This window comes from Dipodomys merriami, unplaced genomic scaffold, assembly GCF_024711535.1.
Source record: "Dipodomys merriami isolate MVZ:Mamm:240054 unplaced genomic scaffold, mDipMer1.0.p SCAF_49, whole genome shotgun sequence".
NCBI classification, from domain to species: domain Eukaryota; kingdom Metazoa; phylum Chordata; class Mammalia; order Rodentia; family Heteromyidae; genus Dipodomys; species Dipodomys merriami.
The window spans coordinates 9,912,724-9,929,091 of record NW_027206057.1 but is presented as its reverse complement, the minus strand read 5'-3'; the positions used below and the strand labels follow the sequence as shown (position 1 = coordinate 9,929,091).

The following is a 16,368-nucleotide window of genomic DNA, read 5'->3' as shown; positions in this document are numbered from 1 at the left end:
GTTTTATGTGCATAGGACTCCACTAATGTACTTGTATGGCTGGGATAACCAAAGTCCACATTACCTCTCAGGGTTTCACATTTTTAGGAATGTCCCTCTGCCCTTTGTCCCCTCTCCCAGCCAGGGAGGACCTGGACTGACAGCTTCCAATCAGAACCTTGCCTAAGACAGCACACCTGCAGCAGCCTGCCAGGGAGCTGGGGGTTGGGTGCTGGGTAGAGGAATTCTGGGTTGGTTAAATCATGCCAATAGTCTCACTCTTCACAAAAGGGGCCAACTCCTGAATACTTTCTCAAGAGCTCAGCTTCTCTGGGAGAGAGCAGTGGAACTGGAAAGCTGCTCTGGGTGTCAGGTGTACTTGACTCAGAAGCCAAATGACAGGTCATCATTAGAATCACGAGAATGCAGACATTTTAGGAACAGTGAAGCATTGGTGTGTGTGTGTGTGTGTGTGTATGTGTGTAGCTGGGGATCTGGGGGTACAAGTTAGGGTAAGAGTTATAACTGTGATCAGAGTAGACAGGGGTATGTGTAGTGGCAGGGGAGGATATTTTACTTGGCTTGTCTTATTCCCAGAAATGTACAACAAAAACTCTAGGGAGCTATTGTAAATATTAGTGTATATATATCACATTTATGATATATGTCACATAGTATATAAATATCACATATGTGATATGTATGGGCATGCACACAGCACATATGTACATATGACATGTACAGGTATATGTATATGATGTGTATCACATGTGATATATATAATATGTATCATATGCATGATATATATGTTCTATACATATGACATATACATATATAATATGTATAACACAAACAACATATATACTATATGCCACCCATATCATATATAGATACATATGACATGACACAGCTACATTATACATCATATAGATGATATATGACTATATGTCAGTTTTATCTTTCTAAAAATAAATTTTTATCTTATTTTTAGCTGTTATGGTTTGAATATGAAATATCCCACATAAGCTCATGTATTGACAGGTTGGCTCCCGGCTGATGGTGCTTCCAGGAGGAAGTACGCACTGAGGGGAGGGCCCCAAGGTATCTTGTCCCTGGCCCCTTCCCTCCACCCCCTTCTCCGCTTCTTGGCTGCTGTGATGTGAGCTGCTCTGCCCCACTATGCCTCCCCACCACGCAGATGGACCTCTCTAAAACCATGAGCCCCTAAAATACATCTCTCCTCTTTCTTGGGTATTTAGTCATAGTGATGCAAAAGCCTGACTAATATATATTTCAGATTGGATGAAAAGTTCTAGAATCTACGGTACCACAAAGAAGAATAGTGGTTCCTAGGCAGGGTCTGATGATGACACCAGAGATACAAACAAGGGTGCTCTATGGGGCACATAGAACACTTATGTGGTAGCTGCACAGGTCTACACATGTGTTAATTTAATTAGGTGCAATTTATTGGCTGTATAGTATACTTCAATAAAGTTTATTTGTAAAGAAGAACATCACACACTGGAGTCAGGAACAGCAAGTTTCAGTGCTCCGTGCACACACAGTGAACTTGTATGGGCTGAAGATAGTTTGGCACCTGATGCTTCATGTAGGTCCTCAGGCCTGAGTCACAGAGGAAGGCTGACTCAATTGGTGACAGGTAGTGGCTTAGGCTGCCCACAAGACAGTTTGCAGCAGCAGTGGGTAAGCTGGGAGCTCACGGCTGCAAGGAGCTCATAAAAGCCAGATTACGGGTTGAGTTGTATTCTCCCAAATTTATGTGTTGAAGCCTTAACCCTAAGAAGGCAGGGCCCTTATTATTATAGAGGCAAATAAGTTAAATGAGGTCATTAGGACAAGCCCTAATCCAACATGGCTGGTGTCCTTCTAAGAAGGGGAAATTTGGATGTAGACAAGCATCTGAGGAGAATGTCATGTGAAGGGAGATACTTGTACAAGCTAATAAGCCCCAAAGACTGCCTGTGAACAGCCAGAAATTAGACAAGAAGCATGGAACAGATTCTTTCTCACAGTTCTCAGGAGGAATCAGCCATGCTGAGTGATGGCTAGCCCTGCTAGCCCCCAGCCCTGGGAGATAATGACTACTTGTTATTGTAGCAACCCCAACAAAGTCATCTGTGAAGACTTACAGGCACAGAGGATAGCTTTACTTGTGTCCTCAGTTCCTGCAAAACCTCTAGGTAGAACTTGAAGAAGAAGCTGACTATCAGTGTCCTCTTGAACTCCACCTTGCCCCCAGGAGCTGAGCCTGGGAGGGAGATTTCATCCAGAAGCAGCCTGCAAGCCTCATCCATCATTCGCTCATTCCAGCGCCTGGCAGGTTGGAGGCAGGAGAAACCAGTTAATGGACAGTCTTCATTTTGTGGTGTATGCTAACTATTGGATGGTGACTATTAAAAATTGCAGAGTTTCCTTTGAGTTAGAGGAGACTTCGAAATCCTCTTATTTCCCCCTGGAAAATGAAGGCATGGGAAGGCTGCTTTACCAGGCCCAAGGGTCATAGCAGGGTGAAAATGAGTCCTTTTTCATTGCAACAAAAATGAAGCAGATCCCAGAGCCAGAACATGCTGGAAGTAGGTACTAAATAGGTACCAATAGGGCTATTGTTGCAGAACTAAGGAATCCTATATCAGCAACAGTAGTTGGCTGCTACCTTTACTCAGGGAGAAATAGAATGCATGCTGAAACGGAAATGTGGGGTGCTGCTTTGACCCTGCCCAGTATGTCACTGCAGAAGGTATTGGGGGCCAGGTGGGGGGTAACACCACCTGCAAGATAAACTAATTCTGGGCCACTTTTACTGGGTTCCTCAACCTGAAGAGAAGCAGGCAATCAATTGAAGCTAATCAAGATTTAATTCATTCTGGAAAATTACAGAACAAACAAGCCATGATTTTTATAAGTCTGAGTTTCCATTTTCCAGGGTTTTCTCAACACCTGCCACAGCCCCAATTCCCACTTGTTCCTTGTTTTTGTTTCTCAAGCCATCAAGGCATATGATGATCAGGGTACAGGGCTCACTCCTTACCTGCCGAGAAGCTGATGGCAAGATTTGTGTGCACTGATGGTAGAAGCGGCTACCCCTCCATAGGTGACGCTCAGGTCCCCAATGGTGTCGGTGCCCTCTTTGAACAGGACCCGCATGCCAGCATTCACATCGGGCAAGGCATTTTGTTGGCACTGAGCCTGTCGGAAAGCAGCCACAAATTCCCACTGTGGAGGCAAAAGCCATTTGGGTTATCTTGTATGTCAGAATAAGAGTGCGGTTTCTCTTAGATGCCCTCTAAGAGGACAGTTTCTATGATTAGACCACACCTTGGCTGCCTATTTGTTCAAAATCAGAATGGTGTCCTCCCTAAGGCCCGGCCCCAGAACCCTAGACACCCTAAGGATCAGGGAGCATGTACATTTTTTCCCCAGAGCCCAGGATGACTGCATGCAGAATGCACCACTGTGGTGGGCTTGTATTTTAGAAACCATTCCTTCTTGTCTTGGTGAGGATGGCTGAGCCCTCTGAACACCAGGGCTTTGAAAATTCCAAAGAAATCCACACCTTTTCTTGTTTTGTAGAAAGGATAAATTTTCCATTTGGGGGCTGGGAAGGTGGCTCAGTGGTAGAGCGCTTGCCTTGCATGCCAGAGGCCCTGGGTTCGATTCCTCAGTACCATATAAGCAAAAAGAAAAAAGCCGGAAGTGGCGCTGTGGCTCAAGTGGTAGAGCGCTAGCCTTGAGCTGAAGAGCTGAGGGACAGCGCCCAGGCCTAGAGTTCAGGCCCCATGACCGGACCCCCCAAAAAAGTTTTTCCATTTGGCAAAACTCAAAAGGAAGTGGAATAGAACGTTCAGGATAGAACTTTGGTCTACGGAATCCTGTATCAGGATCAGGAGTTGGGGGAGGGATGGTTGTGCTTGCATTCCCTTGCCACCATGATCTCTGGCACAGCCAAGATGGGGCCAGGGGAGAAGGCTTGCCTGTGCCTGTCCCTCTGTGCTGCCTCTCATACACTTGTGCTTGATCTTCCTGCTTCCTCTCTGTTGCCTTTATAGAGATGTCCTTTGTTTTTGTTTTTACTTTGGTCCTGGAGCTTGAATCAGGGCCTGACCATTGTCCCCTAAAGGCTAATGCTCTATGACTTGAGACACAGCTCCACTTTTGGCTTTTTGGCAGGTAATTGGAAACGAGTTTCATAGACTTTCCTGCTCAGGTTGGCTTTGAACTGGAATTCTCAAATCTCAGCTTCCTGAGTAGCTAGCCACTGGTACCTGGTACTAAATGCACTTTATTTATTTATTTTTTGGTCCTTTCAGTGTTTTGTGCTGTTCCTGGGGCTTGAACATAGGGCCTAGGTGCTGTCCTTGAGAACTTCTTTTTCTTCAAGGCTAGTGCTCTACTACTTGAGCCACAGCTGCTGCTGCTGCTGCTGCTCCTCCTCCTCCTCCTCCTCCTCCTCTTCCTCTTCCTCTTCCTCTTCCTCTTCCTCTTCCTCTTCCTCTTCCTCTTCTTCTTCTTCTTCTTCTTCTTCTTCTTCTTCTTCTTCTTCTTCTTCTTCTTCTTCTTCTCCTCCTCCTCCTCCTCCTCCTCCTCCTCCTCCTCCTCCTCCTCCTCCTCCTCCTCCTTCTCCTTCTCTTTCTTCTTCCTCTTCTTCTTCTTCTTTGTAGTTAATTGGAGATAATTGTCTTTCAGACTTTCTTCCTAGGGCTGGCTTTGAACCACAATCTTCAGACCTCAGTCTCCTGAGTAACTAGGATTACAGGCGTGAGCCACCAGCATCCAGTTTTCTAGATGCATTTTTGAATGGGAACACATCTCAATTTCCATTTCAAAAGCTAAACTAAAGATCAACCATGGCTGAAAATGTAACAACCTAGGACTTTCTCCACCCTTGAACCTGCCCCCTGGCTTTAGATCTGCCCCCATATATTTGTATGCATGAAAGTGTGTGTGTGTGTGTTGTCCATCATGGGGCTTGAACTCAAGGCCTGGGTGCGGTCCCTGAGCTCTTTTGCGCAAGGCTAGCACTCTACCACTTTGAGCCACAGTTCCACTTCTAGATTTTGAGTGATTAATTGGAGATAAGAGTCTCATGGGGACTTTTCTGTCCAGGCTGGCTTTGAACCATGATCCTTCAGATCTCAGCGTCCTGAGTAGTTAGGATTACAGGCGTGAGCCACCGGTGCCCAGCAATGTGTGTTTGGCATTGCCTTGTCTTCTTAGAGTCAAGCATAGCTTTGGAGAGAGGCACAGGGAACGGGGCGTGAGCACAGAAGGCCATCTCCATAGCTAGCTGGGTGGCCACAGCAACCCCAGGGGTCCTGGAATAGCAAACATCTGCTGACCTTCCTATTCCTACTGGGGTTGGCAAAAGTGGGGATCAGGGAGGAAGCCCTGGTCTCTGTCTCCCTGTGCCTGGGGGCGGGGGGACGTTCCATCCACAGGCAGAGAGCTTTTGCTCATGGCAAGGTGGGGTGGGAAGGAAGCAAGGCCTCACCCAACAGCTGCAACAACAACTCAAACCCACATCGCTGCCTAGTTGTGGCTGTGTCAGAGCCTTGGTGTGGACCCAACCCATAGGAGGACAGAAAATGGGTTTCCAGGGCACAGATCTTTTAAACTTCCATCTGTTTTCAGCTTCCTCATGATGACTGCACCTGGTGATCACAAGGGAAAAGCAACTTGGGAGCAAACAATGAGATTCTTACCTTTTGGGTGTGAGGGATGTATACAGATTCCAAAATCTCCTCCGGCTTAAGGTCTGCACTCACTGCCCCAGCAAGAAAATGATCGTTGAGGGGAATCTGCCGTGGACCATCTGTGGAAGAAAATGGCATTTTTGCACCATCCTAGCAAGAAACACAAAGTGGTTCTGAACATTTAAATGCCGGCTGTGAGAAGAGAAGGCTTGCAACGTAAGCCATGCGGGGCTCTGTTCCCTCTACTTTTCATGACGACATTTGTTCTCTTAGCAGTGCCTGTGCCCTGTACAGGGAGGCCACTTCCACCAGGCAGCCTGCTGGGCCTGCGGGTTTTCATCTTACAGAAGAGGCTAACAGACTAATGAGAACTCGTTCCTCGCTCAGATGGAGGTGCAGGGATAGCCTCAGTGGATACAGGGTTTGTTATGCTTCGTGACTAGAAGCTCAGATGATCGGATTTGCTTTTTGTCCTTTGCTGCTTTGGGAACACCTGTCTCAGGAACCAAGTGAAGTCTCTAAAACCTCCTTCCTGCTCAGCTTTTAGCAGCTGGTAGTCAGAACTGTGGCCTCAGGCTCCAAAACATGTCCTCTTTTAGGTGCCTGGCATAGGATAGTCTCTGAAGAGTTGAAGCATGAGGTATAGTTTTTTTTTTGGGGGGGGGGTGGGAACCTAAAGAAGTCCATGTTGATCTTGGCCCACCTGCTGTGCTGCTGGTCTATGGATTAGCTGATCTACTACTTGGCTGGAGTGCTGACAGGTGCTCACTTGGGTAGAGATGTCTTTGTAGGGAAAGTAGAGACTGTAAGCTGAAGGCAATGATTGTCATCCAGCAGAACAACATGGCCATTGCTACGATAGTAGAAGGCCCTGGACAGGGACAGGGACCAGGCATCACTCCATCCTGGGGCCCTAGAGTCTTGGCTTCTTCTCCTTTCCTGGTCTTTGGGAGTGGAGCGGAGGTATCCCAGGTTCCAGGCTTGGGGCACTCAGTGGAAAGCCTGGCTTAGTCAGTGGCTTGAGCCTTTCATTCCCTCCATTATGAAACTCAGTTGGGCAAGAGCTGTAGGGATACATGTTCTCTCTTTGCCCCATCATCTGTGTCAACCCCTGGTGGCAAGGGGCAGGGTTTTCTTAGCAGCACACATCTCAGGGAGCCCAGTGCCCCTGGGTGGACACAGACTGGGGTCCACATGGGCAGAGATTGTGATTGCTCCTCTCACACTCCTTTTGTCTGGAGCACTGTTAGCCCCCAGGAGGGGGCACCATTGACCCACAGAAGGGATGGGTGAGAGAGAGAGAGAGAGAGAGAGAGAGAGAGAGAGAGAGAGAGAGAGAGAGAGAGAGAGAGAGAGAGAGAGAGAGAGAGAGAGAGAGAGAATTGGATAGGTGGTCAGTAAGGGAAATAGAGGGCCATTTTTGAGCAAGAGGCTCTAGGGCTAGGACAGCATGGTATGGAAGTAAAGAAGCAGCACATGCAATGGGAAATCAGATGGACTTGAGTGCTGCTAAGGTTTGAATCTTTGTTATGTCTGAAACTCATTTGATTCATACACTCCCCTCCCCCCGCCCCAATACCGGGGTTTGAATTGAAAGTCACTATACTACTTGGGCCATGCCTCTGCTTATAAAATTTCATCACCCCTTGAAATGAGAATGTAGCTTAGTGGTAGAATACTTGCTTAACATGTAAGCATGGGTTGGAGGGAGGCAGGAGGTTTCTAGAATGGGGTAGAGAGAGCAGGGGGATGAGACTCAGAGGTGATTGTTGTCTCCATATTGTCTCCAACCTCATAGGTTTGATTATGCCATTTTAGTAGGATAACTGTGGCTTCCTCTTGCTCCTTCTTGCCTTTCTTTCTTCCCTCAGGAGATAATGCAGCAAGGGTCTCACCAGACATTAGTACCCTGAGCTTGAACTTCTTAACCTCTAGAAGGATGAGATACACATTGTCCATCTTTATACATTATCTACCCTCAGAATTTGGCTCGAGCAGCACAAGGATAGCATTTCATCCCTCTGGGGACAAGTGATCAGCAGGTTGGAGATGAGGTCTATGCAGTGCCCAGCATAGGCTGGTGTTTAGTTAGCCTTTGGTCAAGGCTGAGTTAGTGATGTTTAGTTAGCCTTCAGTCAAGGCTGAGTTAGTGATGTTTAGTTAGCCTTCAGTCAAGGCTGAGTTAGTGGTGTATGGTTAGCCTTCGGTCAAGGCTGAGTTAGTGGTGTCTGGTTAGCCTTCAGTCAAGGCAGAGTTAGTGGTGTATGGTTAGCCTTCAGTCAAGGCTGAGTTAGTATTTCTGGAGGCGGTATGAATGCACAGGTCCTTGGGGGAGCTGGAACAGTGGTTTCACTGGGAGTTGCTCCAAAGGACTACTCTCCTCAGCTGTAATTAAAATGAATCACTGTCTCCTTCCTGCCCTGTCTCCAGAGGCCTGCAGTGTTTGGACGTCTGCTCTGTGTCCTTGCCAGACTTGTGGCTTCTTACCCGGCCCCTGAGGTAGGAGGATAGCTTAGGGTACGGGATGGGGTGTCGGGGGAGTCTCTGACAAGGTGGTGGTGGAGGGAGGTGCATGAGGAGGAAGAGGGGGAAAGCCAGGAATGGTTCCTCAGATCACAGGGAGGGAATACTCCCACACCCACCTCTGCCCCACCACTCCTGGTATTTGCTGGCCAGGCAGGAACATGTGAGCTAACACATGGGTTATTTGAATTTATGGCTTCCAGTTGTGTGCATATGCATATGTGTATACATGTGTGTACACGTGTGTGCTGTCACAGGAAGCACTTTGATCTCTGCATTGACATACCTTCCCCTGGGATAGGTGCTCCCTAAGGTGAATGAAAACACAGCAACCTGGGCTCTCACTTAACGTAATTCCTTAAAAAACATATATATATAACTCGAAGCTGGGTGCCGATGGCTCATACCTGTAATCCTAGCTACTCAGGAGGCTGAGATCTGAGGATCACAGTTCAAAGCCAGCCCAGACAGGAAAGTCTGTGAGACTCTTATCTCCAATAAACCACCAGAAAACCGGAAGTGGTGCTGTGGCTCAAGTGGTAGAACGCTTGTCTTGAGCTGAAGAGCTGAGGGACAGCGCCTAGGCCCAGAGTTCAAGCTCCAAGACTGACAAAAAAACCAAACCAAAACAAAAAGCAAAAAACAACAAAAAAAACCCTCTAAAAAACGTAATAAAAGACCAAACCAAACAGAACAAAACCTTTCCGTGCTTTCCAGAGTGTTCTTAGGTAGCTTACCTTCCGACAGCAAATTGAGGGCAGCCTTACCCACAGAGAGAATTGGATTCAGGTCTGAATAGCAGTGCCGGCTTATCACATGGCCCCCCAAGGTCTAAGAAGAAAGAGTTTACAGCTCAGTCAGTCTCTCCACTCTCCTCTCCCCTCCCCGCAGGGGCGTGTATTATGATTTCAGTGTCATGGAAGGGTCAAGAAAGGGCTTGGTCAGGTCTGAGAAGACTTGGGTGTCAGGGAGACTCTCTGCACAGCTCCTCTCCACCAGAAGTGGAGAAGAGTGGGGGTCACTTTACAAAGGCCCTTCCCTGGCATTTGACATGATACACATTCCATTTAACCTCTGGCATGTCTGCTTACACCAAGCCTCACAATGACCCAGTGAAGGGGAGGCTGTTAGTCCTAATTTCATGGGGAATGACAACATGGCGTAGAGAAATCGTACAACTTGACCAACGGCCATCAGATAGGATGTGAGGCTCAATGGCCAAGGATCCAGGGATACCATGATGCCTCGGTATACAGTACACAGGGTCTTCAGCTTCATTTCTCACATACTTGGAAATGACCAGACTTCACATGGGCTAGGTACTGGGCATCTACACCATGGTAGAAAGATGCTTCTACCATCTCTAAACTTGGGATAGGAATGCAGGACACTCAACTCAGTGCCATCCTCCCCATGAAAGGAGGGACCTGCGGTGGCCTGTCACTTGCTGTAGTCTGGGCTGGAATGCAGGGAAGGCCAGAGAACCCACAGCTTCATTTTAAAGTTCTTTGGTTCACCCTGCCTGCCTGGACTCTCACCTATGGACCGCTCTTCCACCTTTTGTGATCCTGTGTAATAATCCATCTGCAGGAGTCTGTAAATGATGGAAGATGCCTCTAATTCCCCCCATGGCTCCCCCCATTGCTTCTCCTATTCCTTCTTTTAATGTGTTCTACTCCCTTACTCTTCTGCCATTGTCTCTCCAGAGGCTATGAGGGGTCTGGTCAGAGGTATTTTTTTTCCTTATTCTGTTTTATTCCTGTGCCAGTACTAGGGCTTGAACTCAGTGTGTAGATGTGGTTCTTTAACGTTTTTTTTTTTTGCTCAAAGCTCGTGATCTGCTACTTGAGCCACAGCTTCACTTCTCGCTCTTCAGTGGTTAATTGGTGACAAAAGACTCACAGACTTTTCTGCTTGGGCTGGCTTTGAACCACACCTTCAGATCGCAGCCTTTTGAGTAGCTAGGATTATAGGTGTGATCCACTGGCACCTGACTTGGTCTGAGTTCTTGATTTCAGAGAACGTTTGAAATCATTCCTTGAGAACTTATTATTTTTTTGAAAGGAAACAACTCCTCATACAATTCTTCAGACCAGAAGGGTTTCCAATACACCATTTAGGGTATGCAGGCAAAAGAGCATGTAAATTTTGAAAATCTAATCATGATCATTTTTCTGTCTTCTGTTCAGCATTCCCCAGCTGTGATCTCAGCAGTCTAGATTACAGAAGGCTAGTCTTCTTGTTTTAGACAATATATCTGCATGAATGAAGCGTAAGTATATTTGATTCTTTGGCAGGCTTCTCGTGAAATTAGCGAAACCAAGCACCTGTGCAGCTGCTTAGCTACTCTGTTGAGTCTGACATTGATGTCTCTTCCAAATAGTCTATTAACTCACATTTGTTAATTTAAAATGTTTATTTACTGTGCCTGTTGTTTCAAGCTGCTGGGGCCGTTTGCAATACTGATTCTGCTAATATGTATATTTAACATTTTAAACAAGATCAAGAAAGACTCTCGGGGTACCCAGTGATTGACCGAGGGAACCTACTGCCATATTCCGGATCTGCTGGCCTGCCAGGCTCCGCAGGTGCTTCAGGAGGGCCTGGTAGGTCCGAGTTTTCTCCTCTGGGAGCTCAGAGATGCTTTCAGCCAAGATGTCCTTCACTTGTGCCAGGCTGCAACCAGCACCAATAGTCAGACCTGGAAAGCAAATTGGCTTTGTGGGTGACATGGGGGGGGGAGCAGTAGCATTGTCATCATGATACTGAGCTACGTGGTTGGGTGAGTGTTCAACTAGTGTGTCACTCTTGGCTTCTCAAAGAATCACTAGGAACTCAAAACCACACAGATGTCTGCTCTCAGATCAACTACGCCAAGAGATTTAAAGTCCCAAGCCTAGGGCTGGTTCTGTGAGGAGCACTGGCCAATCAGAATAAACATGACCCAAGCAAGCAGCTGGCCCAGGCATTCTGTTGGTGTCATTGGGTGTGGTGAAGTTGGGGGGTGGGGGTGGTGAAGGAGCAATGCGCGAGAGCTTCCAGGACAACTAGAACAAGGCTATTTGCTAACTTGCCATAACGTGATCCAACGTTTGTAACATTTGTTACAGTCAAACTTGCAAGTATTGTTGGGACATTAGCTAGAATGGCAGGGTTTCAACTAGATCTTTTAAAGGAAAGTGGTTTGCTAGTCACTAGTGGCACACAGCTGGGTGCTGGTAGCTCATGTTTGTTATCTTAGCTATTCAGGAAGCTGAAATCTGAGGATCTTGGTTTGAAGCCAGCCCAGCTGGTGTGGGTGGCTGGTGCTGGTGGCTCATGCCTGTAACCTCAGCTACTTAGGAGGCTGAGATCTGAGAATGATGGTTTGAGGCCCCCTTGAGCAGGAACGCTTGTGAGACTCTTATCTCCAATTAGCTACCAAAAAGCCAGAAGTGCAGTTGTGGCTTACATGAAAGATTGCTAGCCTTGAGCAAAAAAATCCCACCTTCACATGCTCCCTCAGTCTGGTCTTTAACTTCTGCAAAAAACCTGACCTTATTTTTCTGGAACATGGGAAAGTCAGTCCTGTTCCTGTCATATGCTTTCTTTGCTCTTAAAAAAAAAAGAACCTGGGCCTTGTTAATTGGGAGAACCAAGACATAAAATCTTCTGAGTATTATTAAGGTTCAAGAGCTTCTCATGCTGAGCCCTAGTGGCTCATGTCTGTAATCCTAGCTATTCAGAAGGCTGAGATCTGAGGATCACAGTTCAAAGCCAGCTCAGGCAGGAAAGTTCATGAGACTCCAATTAACCACCAGAAAACCAAACGTGGCACTATGACACAAAATGGTAGAGCATTAGCCTTGAGTGAAAAAGAACTCAGAGTCAGAGCCCAGAACCTGATTTCAAACCCCATGACTGAAAAAAAAAAAAAAAAGAGCTTCTCACAGACTCGCCCTCCTGCCTCTTTTCTGACACAGGTAGGAAAGGATGGTTCAACCCCAGTTGAGAGTGAAATGCCAGCTGTCACCTGAATTATCACAGACTTCAAATCACATTGAGGGGAGCCAATCTACTTTGGGGTTTTGTTTGATCATTTCCATTGTTTACCCTATTTCTTCACCTTGTTTCAGTTGTTTTACTTACAATTTTAGTTTATTTCATCTTGCTCATGAAACCTAGCTTGTATGTTGGTGGAGAAAGGAAGAACTACTTTGCTTGATTCATTTTAACTCAAGGCTTCTCATAGTTCTTGGGCCAATGAGAAAAATACGCAGCAACTTTCTGAAGCACTTTATACCAAATATTTTTGATGAAAAAATATATTGAACCAGATGTGTATATGATATGGATGAAATGTTAACATTTAAAGACATCCAAGGCAAAATTATGGCTGAGGGTTCTTGTAGGGGCCGGTCTTGCTCCAGTTTAACCCAGTAGAAAGTGTCTTCTGGATCACAGGATTTTTAAACATGGAAGCTTCCCATCGGTCACTAGAGGGCACTCATGCTTTACTCTTAAGAGGTTCAGAGGCAGGCCAGGGGTTGCTTATATTTCAGAATCTGGCTTTACTTTGGTTCTCAGGACCAAAATGAATAGCAAAAGCAAATAGGCATGGGATGGGAGGTGGGATGGGCCCTTGGGAGGTGCTGCCAGCAGTAATCTTTTTCAATTGGGAGTAAGAGTCCTGCTATCTTCAGGATACCAGGTGGGGGTGTTTTGCCAGTCTATTTTTATTTTTTTCATCTGAGTTTCTTCATCTAAAAAGTTAAAGCTTGAGTTCTCTGAAGGGCTTTTTTGGGGATAGAAATAGTGGACTTCCTTTTTTTCTTTCTTTTTCCTCTTCTATTTTGTGGTGTTGGGGTTTAAACTCATGACTTTGTACTTGCTAGGCAGGCTCTCTACCACTTAAACCATGACCCCAGTCCTCTATGCTCTAGTGGTTTTTCAGAGAGGTTTTTACACTTTTGCTTGGGACATCACCTGGAACGATGAGCCTCCTCCTCCTGCCTCCGCTTGGCTGTGATGAGAGGTGTGGGCTCCTTTTTTAGCTCCTTTTTTTTTTTTTTTTTTTTTTTTTTTTTGCTTATGTGGTGCTGAGGAATTGAACCTAGGGCCTCAGGCATGCAAGGCAAGCGCTCTACCACTGAGCCACCTTCCTGCTGTTCCTTTTTTTTTTTCTGTACTTGTTTTATTTAAGACTTGAGGACAGGGTTGTAGTATTGCTTTCTTTTTGAGACAGGGTCTTGCTATGCAGTTCTGGCTGGCTTTGAACTTGAGATCTTCCTGCTTTAGCCTCCTCAGTGTTGGGATTATAGTCATGTACCATTATACCTGGCAGGGTCATAGTGTTGAAGAGAAGCTTGAAAACAGGAAGGCTCAGTACAGCCTGGAGAAGACCATCAAAGTCTTCCTGACTTAATTTTCTGCTTAGAATGCTTGTGTATGCCATAGTTTGCCCATTTCTCTATCTCTTCCTCTACTCTCCCTTTGGCTCATGCAAGGTATGAGCAATTCACACCCAAATTGCTACAAGATTGAAGCTGGACAAGATTTAAGAAAGGCGACCTTCCTTTGTGAATGGGTGGAGCCAGGCCAGGGAAGAGCAGGCTTGCTGGCCTGCCGAGCAACCTGATTAGCTGATGTTGGTTGGAGGCCAGGAAGAGAGGACTCTTGTGGCGATTCAGCTGTGGTGGATCCCCTCCTTTGACCACAGCTGAACTTCCTCAACATGTATCTGATGACCTACAAGCCATTCTAGACGAAAGCCTTTAGTTCTATCAACCTCCCCGTCACCTAAGTTAAAGTCATCATTACCACTGCATTTTGTTACATTCAAGTTCCAGACCCATTCATCATTGTTTTCCTATGGACTATTGATAAGCCATTGACTAAGCACATACATTCACGTACAGGGCTAGGAGCTCTGTGGAACAATAAGAAAAAAATAGGTCCACTCGCTATTGGGTTTGCCATTCACTTGAATAAGAATTCTTATATATTTGTCCTACTTTGTGAATTCCACTTTGCCGGACAGTTTTCCACTCTAATGGGTTCTTAAGGGTTTTGTAAACTACTGCGGTTGATTGCCTCCAGATTTTTGTTTCTATTTGGCTTTTTACCGTTGTTCCCATGAGACAAACGGCATGTGAGTGCAGGACAATTATTTCTCTCACTTGTCCCCTGGGACTTGACTCAGGCAGGGTTCTGGAGCTGGTTTTTGCTCTACCACTGTGAACCATAATTCTACTTCCAGTTCTCTGGTGGTTAATTTGGAGTTAAGAGTTCTCACAGATTTTCCTGCCTGGGTTGGCTTTCAGACCATGATCCTCAGATCTCAGCCTCCTGAATAGCTAGGATTTCAGGCATGCACTGCCAGCAGTAAGCTCACCATGGTATTTTATAAGCAAGAATCCTAAAAGTGAGTGCAAGGTGTTGAGTGATAACACTCGGATATCTCATATCAGCCAAAAGCGTTTGGACAATGGGACTACCTATTCTTACATTAGGAAAATGATGAAGAGTTGGAAACAGGCCACACAAGACAAACAGATGCTGAAGTATGACTTACTTGGTAAGTGTAAGGTTAGGGTGGAGATCACTCACTGACTTGACTTCACTATAGTCATGGGGCACTCACCATCACTGGTCTTAGTGACCATCTTCAGCTCAGGAATCCTAGCAGGGGAGAGGAGAATCGGGTAAAAGTGTCCTCGGGATTTCATTGCAGGTCCTGAGGAGTACATGCATTTTTAGAGACTGTTAGGGAAGAGAAAATGCCTCTACTTGTTAAATCTTTTCATAAAAGAAACCCCTCATATAAAAAATTTAAATATTGACAATAAGCAGAAAAGCAATGACCATATACCCCTGCCAAGCAAATTTTTAGAGCATACTGTCCCAGTAGAAGAATTCACTGATTTATATACATACCACACTTACATAGAAATAGGAAATAAATAGGGCAAAGAGCTCTTAAAAAGCTCTTGCTCAGAGGCACCAGACCATATTGTATATAAAGATATTTGTGGGGATGGATATGTAGCTTAGTGTTAGAACATTTGCCTGGTATGAACAAGGGTCTGGATTTGATCTCCAGTCCTCTGAGAAAGAAGAAGTAGGAGAAGAGACTCAAAAGGGCATTCGTAATAGCTTAGACTTGGAAATATCTGAAGCTGCATTAACAGCTTCCTTTCCATAATACAATGGAGGGACAAATTGTTCTATGTTCAAGCAGTGGAACATACTGCAAGCCATGTGCAGCCACAGAGGTTAATTGTAGGTCAAGAATATTGAATGAGGACTGGGTTGCAGCTCAGTGACAAAGCACTTGTCTAGCAAGTGTAACGTCCTGCATTTGATCCCCAGTACCAAAAAAAAAAAAAAAAAAAAAAAAAGAAAAAGACAAAAAATAGTGAAAAACCCAAACAAACAAACAAACAAACTCTTAAAAAAGCTGATGCTGGTGGCTCATGCTTGTAATCCTAGCTACTCAGGAGGCTAAGATCCAAGGATTGTGGTTCAAAGCCAGTCCAGGCAGGAAAGTCTGTGAGATTCTTGTCCCCAATTAACTACCAGAAAACCAGAAGTGGTGCTGTGGCTCAAATGGTAGAGCACCAGCCTTGAGCAAAAGAACTCAGGGAGAGGGCCTAGGCCCCGAGTTCAAGCCCCATGACTGACAAAAAAAAAAAAAAAAAGAAAAAGAAAAAAGAAAAAAGAATGAAGCTGAATATAGTGGCTCTAGTCTGTAATCTGGGATACTTTAGAGGCAGAGATAGGAGGATTATAGGTCCAGGTTCATACAGACATAAGAGTAGTTTGAGAGATTCCATCTCAATCAACAGCTGGGTGTGGTGGTACACACCTGTTGTTCCAGCTACGGGGAAACACAATGATCAGGTGCAGTGACATGTGCTTGTCATTCTAGCAACAAAGGAAACACGAGGATTCCAGCCCAGGCTTACATAGAGTAGAGACCTGTCTTCAAAATAACTATTATTAAAAAAAAGTACTAACAATGTGTCTTGCTTGAGTGGTATAGCACCTGCTTAGCAAGTATGAGGCCTGGGGGGGTTCAAACTCTCATACTGAAAATAAAGCTTAAATGAATGAAGCAACTTTAATAATAATAATAATAATAACAAGAACATAATAAAATAATGATAATGTT

The 16,368-nt window shown here is 45.5% G+C and overlaps 1 protein-coding gene across 1 annotated transcript in view; it reads right to left on the bottom strand.

Moving 5' to 3' along the window:
* LOC138809253 (aldehyde oxidase 2) overlaps positions 1-16,368 on the bottom strand; it is an 89,516-nt gene that overhangs the window by 54,008 nt on the left and 19,140 nt on the right. Inside the window, exons 10-15 of the mRNA XM_069995774.1 lie at positions 14,839-14,931; positions 10,766-10,917; positions 8,954-9,047; positions 5,703-5,812; positions 3,032-3,216; positions 2,154-2,316 (exon numbers count right to left, since the gene is read on the bottom strand). Coding sequence (XP_069851875.1) covers positions 2,154-2,316; positions 3,032-3,216; positions 5,703-5,812; positions 8,954-9,047; positions 10,766-10,917; positions 14,839-14,931 — 797 coding nt within the window. The remainder of the gene's footprint in view (positions 1-2,153; positions 2,317-3,031; positions 3,217-5,702; positions 5,813-8,953; positions 9,048-10,765; positions 10,918-14,838; positions 14,932-16,368) is intronic.